The sequence below is a fragment of the Sceloporus undulatus genome, chromosome 1, assembly GCF_019175285.1.
Source record: "Sceloporus undulatus isolate JIND9_A2432 ecotype Alabama chromosome 1, SceUnd_v1.1, whole genome shotgun sequence".
Taxonomy (NCBI): domain Eukaryota; kingdom Metazoa; phylum Chordata; class Lepidosauria; order Squamata; family Phrynosomatidae; genus Sceloporus; species Sceloporus undulatus.
Window position 1 is genome coordinate 71,884,817 of NC_056522.1, and position 9,264 is coordinate 71,894,080.

The following is a 9,264-nucleotide window of genomic DNA, read 5'->3' on the forward strand; positions in this document are numbered from 1 at the left end:
ATTATTATTATTATTATTATTATTATTATTATTATTATTATTATTATTATTAAAAACATAATGGCCATCTGGTCAGTGTGTGTGTGTGTGTGTGTGTGTGTGTGTGTGTGCGTGTGTGTGCTTTGATTGTGTATTCCTGCATGGCAGGGGGTTGGACTAGATGGTCCTTGTAGAAATATTGTTTCAGTTATTTAAGTTCTTAAGTGATATAAATGATCGTGCTCTTGAAGATTGTACTTCTTAACAATGGTTGGAAGGGTAATTTTTTTGGTCCCAGTGGCCATGCTAATTTGAGAATAGTGAGAATTGAAGTGAAAATTACTATCAAGTTGAAGGAACTTTCTCCCAAACACTGTCTGAATTCTTTCAGTATGTTTTAGTCACCAGTACTGTTTAAATTAAAGTATGTGTATGCAACACACAGCCTCTGGAGGTGTGTCATTGTTGGAGACTGCAATACAGTAGAAGTGTGCCATGATTTGGCTGCACCACCAACCCTTCCCCATCTCTTGTTCTCACTTCCTTTTCCTTCTGGAAGGTAAGCATTTCTCATGCTTTCTTTCTTATGCTCTGACACTCTTATGTATCATGGAAATCCACCACAGTTCTTGCCAAGTTAAAATGGCAATTGAAACAATAGGGGAAACCTCAATGATGGCTGCCCATTTTTTCCCCTGATAGTCACTATGAAATTGCCCACTCCTATACTAAAGAGTGACAAATTGAGCAGAATAAGGGTTATTATTAATAACCGCTGTGAAAATTCCTTACAGGTTGAAGTGAGGATTCTACCCTAGGGAAGCACACTGGACAAGACTATGCTTTCACCCTGAGATTCCTCCCAATCACCCTGAGGAATGGAAAAGAAAACCTAGGCCCTGATTTCTGGGAACTCTACTGAAAACCTGAATGGGATTTCTCCAGATTAGTTAATTCTGGAAAAGGAACAATCTTTTGAGAAAAAGCCCGTTGAGACCTACACATAGAAATTACACTATCATAATCAGTCTTTAGGGTTGAGAATGTGACACCCATGTAAACTGCCATAATTTTTTCCTTAAATACCATCAGAGCTAACTTACAGACCCATAGCTAGTTCAGTGACCTTAGTAGTTTGGAAATTGATGTATGTTGCTGTTCTGTGCCTTCAAGTTGTTGCCAATTTATGGTGACCCTATGGCACCCCTATCACAGGATTTTGGTTTTTTGTTTATTGTTTTTGCAAGACTTGTTTAGAAGGGGTTTGTCTTTGCTTTCCTCTGAGGCTGAGAGTGTGTGTTGCCCAAAGTAACCCCACTGGATTTCCAGGGAGGAGCAGGCATTAGCACTCTGGTCTCCAGAGTCCTAGTCCAGCACCCAAACAACTATGCTTTTATGGCTTGTATACCTGGACTATAATAATTTACAGAACGATCTCTCTTGCCATATCACATAGGATGAAGTTTGAGGATTTCCAGACCCATTTTGATAAAGTTGAAATCTGCAACCTCACACCTGATGCTCTTGAGGACAATGTTACGCATAAATGGGAGGTGACAGTCCACCAAGGCAGTTGGGTCAGGGGTGCCACTGCTGGAGGGTGCAGGAACTTCATAGGTATGGACATATATATTATTATGATGCACTTGTACTCATAGAGAAGATGCTTGAACTAGACGATTGAGGGAAGCAGAAGGGCTAGTCCATTCTTACAATCCAGATTATGTTCTAAACCAGGGATGAAGAAAGTGACTGTTTCTCCACATATAAGACTAACTGTGTTTTGAGGTTTCCTGGGGAGGCCTTTGTCTCTGTCCCATCATCGTCACATCTGGTGGGAACATGGTAGATGGCCTTCTATGCAGCTGTTCCCCAGCTGTAGAACTCCCTTCCAAAAGAGGCTAGACTTGTGCCCTCCTCAAGGACTGACTTTCCATAAGCAGGTGAAGACTTTTCTCATCAAGGACTTGTCAAGGCAAAAGGGCATTTCATACTGTGCTGTAATCTATCTATTTGTTGTTTAAAATGGACATACAGTATGTTAATTGTTTTTAATTCTACTTATATTTTAAATTATATTTTAACTCTTGTATGATGTGCAACTTTTATTTGTATCTATTTTAACTTTTGTTAAATCTCAAGGCTGAGAAAATGGTGGGACATCATCATCATCTCCTTCTCTTTGTCTTTGATCCTGTTGTCTCTAATGGTTGTTATACCTATAATGAGACTTGTGTAGTGGTTTGAGCGCTACACTATAACTTTGTAGATCAGAGTTTGATTCCACCTCTCAGCCATGGAAACCCACTGGTTGACCTTGGGTGAGTCACACACTCTCCAGAAACCCCCATGATTGGTTTCCTTTAGAGTCACCATAAGTCAGAAATGACTTGAAGATACACAAAAAAACCCAATGAAAACAAAAAAGGAGGAGGAGGAGGGTCTCAGTCCACAGTCCACAGTCTACCAAGTCTTAATGACAGGAGTTTTGGACCATCAGTGATATGGATTCTGTCCAAGAATCTAGGAATCAGTGAGGTATTGTCAGATGTCCCAAGTAGTTACAACTTGTAATTCTGCCATGGTGATCTTATCTATGCTGAATTAATGCAGGCATGTTGTCAGTATGTTTGGAATTGCTCCCACAGCCCTGATCACAATTAGAACAATAGTTCCAGTTTACTTTGGATAGTAATGCCATCTATGTAAAAGAGAGAGATTAAATTATTGATAACCTTAGTTTGTGCAGAAAGATTTCACAATATGAAAAATGCTGCGGTACAAGGATACATTGGAATTGATGCAAAAATATGATTTACCATCTGTAAAGAACTGATGGGAACTGACTCCTCAAAAATGGTTCAAAATAGTCAAAATTTTATGGGACTCTAAGATTGAAAGTGATAAACAATTAGAGAGTACTATGCCAGATATAACTGGCTGAGTGAAAGAATGTTTGGATTACACGTGACATGCCTGGGGATAGCAGACCTGAAAACTTTGAGGGGAAAGATGGTCCAAATTGCCATGTACACTGAGGGCATTATATGAGCACATGGTGGTGGTGGTGGTGGTGGTGATAGCTAAAATCCTATTGGGGAGTTACAGATGTGTAAGAACTGTAGTTGTAGTGCTATGAAATGAATCCATCCCCATCCCCCAATCTCCACTTTGCAGGCACCAGCTGCTGTGATCAATTGAGGCCTGTTCCTCTATCACTCAGGAAGCAGTGATTGACATTCCCACCCCCTCCCATGAGCAACTGTGGTGTGACAGGGAGAAGCAGGGTCCCCAATGCAATTCTCTCTCATGCCAGAAATTGCTCGGGGGCAGGAGGGAGACTGCCAAACTACTGCTACCCAGTTGGCAAAAGAACAAACCTCCATTGATCTTAGTAGCTGCTTCCCAGTAAGTGGGGATTGGGGGGGACTTTTGTGAGCCCTATGTATCCCCTAAACTAGGGGTTATGTAGAGATTGTGAATACAAAAGAGGTATAATTGCCTAACTCTAGGTTATGCATTTGTATCTGCCCAACAGAATTTGGCCAATAATAATAATAATAATAATAATAATAATAATAATAATAATAAAATCAAGATCTACAAACTGAGATTCAGCTCCTCTGGAAAAGAAAACAACTATAGTTCACATGCTGATAGGTCCTCTGGGAGGAATTCCAAATTAAAAGCAAAACAAAAAACTTTTAACTTTCTTGTTTCCAGAAACTTTTTGGACGAATCCACAGGTCAAGCTCCAGTTAACTGAAAAAGATGATGGAAAAGATGGCTGCACATTTCTAGCAGCTCTCATGCAAAAAGACCGCCGTAAACTAAAGAAACTGGGTGCTGAAATGCTAACAATAGGATATGCTATCTATGAGGTATTTCTTAATGTATGAGGCTTTTGTGTGTGTGTCTTCATGTCAACTGTAGACTTCTGGTGGTGACCCCATGAAAACCATAGGGTTTTCTTAGGCAAGGAATACTCAGAAGTGGTTTTGCTATCTTCTCTCTAAAATATAGCCTGCAGTACCTGGTATTCATTAGAAATCTCCCATCCAAGTACTAAGCAGGGCTGGTCTTGCTTAGCTTCTGGTGCCTTTAAGATATTTAGGCTATCATATGAAGATTATTTCTGCAATAACAGGGTTGACCAGACACCTGATAAGCTATGGCCTTGCATAGTGGTGGTCTCTGAGGCCCTTTCCCAAGGTCAGTACAAGATATTTTTTACTGCCTATGGCAAAAGGCAAGATAGCATCCCTGCCCTTATTTACACATGCAGAAACTGTCCAGACTACAAGTTGAATTGTACTTCAGTATTGACTATGAAATAGCAAGACAGAGAATAGTTTTTTGTGGGTTTTTCGAGCTATGTGGCCATGTTCTAGCAGAGTTTCTTCCTGAATTTTCGCCAGCCATCTGTGGCTGGCATAGATGCAAGCCACAGATGCTGGCGAAATGTCAGGAAGAAACTCTGCTAGAACATGGTCACATAGCCTGAAAAACCCACAAAAAACTATGGATGCCAGCCATGAAAGCCTTCACGAAGACAGAGAATGTTGTCCCATTAAAAGAATTGAGGTAAAATTTAACTGGCCAGTTCAGTCAGGCTGAGTGACATACAAAGCTCTGTCTTCCAAAAGAGGTGATGAGCCCAACGGCTCAGAAGGAACAGCCAAGCAATTGTTCCTGTCTTCCAACAGATGCTTCACACTACAATGGGCCCACTGTATCTGGGGTGTTTGGTTCCAGGGCGCCTCATAAATACCAAAAAAGTCCTTGTACATCAAATGGCATAGAGCAGAAGTTTAGGCAGTGCTAAACACTGGCTGCTAGGCACACATTCTTTGTGTTTCCCTCCATCCAGGTAGCTTACCATCAAACCACTTCTCCCTTCAAGGCTGCAGCTGCAGTATTCCTGCTTGTTTATTCTCAAGGTGGAAGTGGATACCTTGTGGGTTCCTTGGAGGTGGGAAAGCCCAAAAAGCATGTGCCTGGTGGCTGGGGCTTGCCACCACCACTGCTGGTGTCCTGGGACTACTTCTCAGCCTGGTCACATTAGATCTCTTGTATTTTTTCTCCACAGTTGGTTAAAGCTGTGGATCCAGTACCTGCAGATATAGAGGGGCCATTGTACACAATTATAGCACTTTATATGATATCACTTTAAAACAGATATGACTGCATCCTATGGAATCCTGGGCTTTGTTGTTTGGTGAAACAGTAGAGCTCACTGGCAGAGAATTTGCAATACTTTCCGAAACTTCAAATCCTCCAATTCCTTAGGATGGAGTCATGGCACTCAAGGTGCTATAACTGTGTACTGCACTGTGAAAGAAACATTTCAGATTACATAATTATTTATAAAAAATTGTGCCTTCATGTGTTCAAAAAGGATATCAGCAATGAACAAAATTCTAGTAAATAATTCAGCACACTGGATGTTGAGTTTTCACATGTATCTGTTTCCCACTTAATGTAGAAATACATATTTCCTATTCCTTGTGTTAGATTTAAAATCAGTGTATGAGAATACAGCAGTCTACGGGCCAATATGGGTGGTTGTTTTGGTGGGGTTGGGGACACAGTGCAGGCTGTGGAGGTCACATGTGGTCCACAGATCACACCTTGCCCATCTGTTGCAACACAAAAAAAAATTGTATTTGAACTCATATCAATATATCCTTCAATCCAAAAGATAAAAAATATTATCAAGTTACATATGCCAAGCTGACAGATGCATCTGATCATCTAATTGCAGAGCCCAGAAAAAGATGAGCAGTTGACAAAGGACTTTTTCCGCTACCATGCGTCGAAAGCCAGGAGCAAAACGTATATAAACTTGAGGGAAGTCTCTGACCGATTCACTCTACCACCTGGTGATTACATTATTGTCCCTACCACATTTGAGCCACATCAGGAGGCTGATTTCTGCCTAAGAATTTTTTCTGAAAAGAAAACACTTACTAAGTAAGTATTACCAGCTATCTTATCCAGCTAAGAGACAATTTCACAGAGAAGCATGCATTTGCAAGTAACTCCCTGTTTTCATCATGGCTATCCATGATGGAAACAGAACCTGGGAAATTTATTTTCACTTGGAAAAGTTACATGGTCAGCAGTCAGGCTGGCTGGAGGATTCTGTGAGTTATAGTAGAAAAGATTAATGTTTCCAAATTCTGGAGGGAAATTCTTATCTGGAGGCCCTTTGAATAATTTAGACTCCTGGAGTATAGTGTCATGCTGACTGCTGTCTGACTTGGTGAACAATAGTCCAAACAAGTAACTTTTCTAAGCTATGTCTTGAGAGATGGTGTCTAGCTTATTAGCTGTCACACCCTCTTGTCCCTGTTCCTACATCCCTGTTTTTCAAACTCAAAGTGAAAAAGAAGCCGAAGAGCCATTTGAAAAGAGAACTTCTTCTCTCACTAGGCCACCACTCTTATCATCATGCATCTTGTTGCATGAGGCAGAGCAGCAAATGCCTCCCCACTACCCATCCCAAACAAGATGCATAATATCCAAGTTGTTTTAGCACCTAAGCTAGAGAATCTCACAAGTGCCTCTTCCTCTCCTTGTTAGTAAACACCCAATCAAATTAAATAAAAATAACTTACAATTTCTACCCACTAGTGCAGCTACAGTAGTTCTGCTCTATCCATTCCAATTGCTTTATTTCTTGGGAGGCTGTGTATTAAAAGAAGGTAATGCTTGGTAAGGTGGGAGACAGTAGGAAAAGACTGCATTACAAGTGGATAGACACAATCAAAGAACTATGGCTTTGAGTTTGCAGGATTTGAGCAGGGCTGTTGATGACAGGGTGTCTTGAAGGTCTTTCATGAAGCTGACTTGATGTCAGTTAACAAGAAGACCTGCTCTTGGATTTGTGATGTGGTGGCCATGGCCCGATAAACATGATGACCATGTAGTGCTTCCCAATCTAACTACAAGAAGCGAAAGGTGTGAGAAGAAAACAATGGAGTCAGTGTAAATTGGACTAATTTCTTATGCTGGTTTCCTTTGTTTGGTTGCCCTTCTATGGGTGCATCCCATGCTGATCCAGTAATGGAACAATGGAAACACCTAATGAGACTTGTACTGATATTGAACAGGAATGAGAAAATCTCTGGGCCTCCAAATATTTAGGACTATGACCCCCACAGTGCCTTCCCATTAGCCATACTGGGAGATCATAAGCCAAATATCTAAAACATCTGAAGTTCCCCACGCCTGGTGTGGGATGAACTTTAGTGCTGCCTGTTCTGGCATCTGCTATTAATATGATCCTGCACTTGCCACCTACTTTCCACAGGGTGCCACAATTACACTCTGTACTGAAATGAAGGGATGGGAAATGCATGTGGTCCTAAACTCTACTTTTGCAGAATGCAAAACTCCCTGAGTCCCCCATCAATCTTTTTAGCCTGATTATCAGGTGCTTTTTCTCCCTGAAATGTCAGAGAACATCCAGCAAATGTGGCTTTTCCACTCCCAGACCTTCCCACCCTGTTGTTTTTGGCCAAAATGATGTCCAGAGCTGATATGACCTCCTGTACACTGTAAGGCACTGGTTCAGCCTTCAGGAGACAAAACATCAGTCTCTGCCCCTCACACTGTTGGCAGAACCCTCTGTGATGTGAGAATTGGGCATGGGACACACTTACATTCATTTCCCTTCTGGACAGTGTACCTGATTTTATTTTCATGTATTTACTTACAAAAGTTCAAAATAGAAAGTGTGATTTATTTATTTATCTTTTACTGGGTTCCTGTTTATTTTTCATAGGGAGATGGATGGAAATGTTGACATTGATCTGCCAGAGGTAGGTCATGGAGTTTAAAATAAGCGTTGGGCAACTCATCACATTCCAATTCACTATTTTTGTACTGAGATTAATTAAGATGACTTTTTGTCATCTGAGTATGACAATGCCAATTGAAAATAATGACTGGGTTTATGACACAATATTTTAATAATGTATGTCTTAATAAGAAGCAGCTGAATTGTAGTAATCAGAAATACTAATATACTACTTTAAATTTCCCCATTCATAATTTCTGAATTGGTTTAGCTTCCAGAACCAACACCACCACAAGAAGAAACAGATGAAGAGAAGCAGTTCCGAACATTATTCAAACAAATTTCAGGAGAGGTAACATTTCACTAATAAATTAGAAACAAAGCCATAACCCAGAAAATAACAACAACAACTCTGGATGACTCTGTTCCATAGGTCCATGGCTAGTACAAAGTTCCATATGGGGCATCTCCAGATAAGACTAAGAAAGATATTTGCTTGAAATCAGGAGAGCCACTGCTAATCAGTTTAGAAACTATTAAGCTAGAAATCCCTATGGCCTGACTTAATTAGAGCAGGGGTGAACAAAGCCGCAAAAGTCAAAGCCGCAAATGTGGAGGGCCAACTGTACTTACAAAACTTGTGCATAATCAAATACAAGATCTAATGAAGGAATGTGGGGAGCAGAAAGTGGCTGCATGTTAGACTGATGCAAGAAAAAAAAAGGGGGGGACTAATCTACAGGGACTCACCATAACTATATGCTGTGCCTACAGACTGACATGCAAACTAGCAATTAGTAAATATAGGTATGAAAAACTTGTTAGCTCAAACAAATTTAAGCAGAATGAATGTCAAGCCCACAAATATGAGAGCTATTTCCTTTCTTCAACTGCAGGACATGGAGATCAGTCCAGAGGAACTTGAATATGTTCTGAACGCTGTATTGAAAAAAAGTAAGTGCCATAAACACCTGTTTCCCAAATGACAAGCAATTTCTCATTCCATATTGTGATGAAACATTGATTGGCAATTCTGTACAGAACATATTAAGCAGTGGTAATTGCATTTAAGATTAATTACATTCCCATCATATTAGTACTTGGAAATAAATTTGGTCAAATGCAATGAGATTTACAATCAAGTGTGTATGTGTCAGATGATGATGGGGACAGTGGGGCCTGGAGCCTTAACCCCTGATGAAATCTGGCCAATCGATTGGTTCTAGATAGGACCCTCTGGCTTCCATTATGAAAATTAAATCAGTAGTAGTAGCACTACAAAATCCCTGACTTAAACACTACCAAAACACAGGCATGCAAAAGGAAACTCTATGCATGCATAGTCATGCTGCAAGGAATCCTTGTTAAGGATTCAGTCTAACCTAGACTCCTATCTAAAGTCTTGTGACTAAACCACATAAGGATGAATTCAACACAAGAATGAGGCATTTTGCTCAGTGAAAGACAGTGAATTCTTTTTA

At 40.4% G+C, this 9,264-nt stretch overlaps 1 protein-coding gene across 3 annotated transcripts in view; it reads left to right on the top strand.

Annotated features, from left to right (window-relative positions):
* Positions 1-9,264, top strand: part of CAPN9 (calpain 9) — a 41,245-nt gene that overhangs the window by 23,359 nt on the left and 8,622 nt on the right. For all 3 annotated transcript variants that reach the window (XM_042477422.1, XM_042477431.1, XM_042477438.1), the window contains 6 exons: positions 1,436-1,596; positions 3,703-3,860; positions 5,744-5,952; positions 7,769-7,805; positions 8,055-8,135; positions 8,680-8,737. In XM_042477422.1, coding sequence (XP_042333356.1) covers positions 1,436-1,596; positions 3,703-3,860; positions 5,744-5,952; positions 7,769-7,805; positions 8,055-8,135; positions 8,680-8,737 — 704 coding nt within the window. The remainder of the gene's footprint in view (positions 1-1,435; positions 1,597-3,702; positions 3,861-5,743; positions 5,953-7,768; positions 7,806-8,054; positions 8,136-8,679; positions 8,738-9,264) is intronic.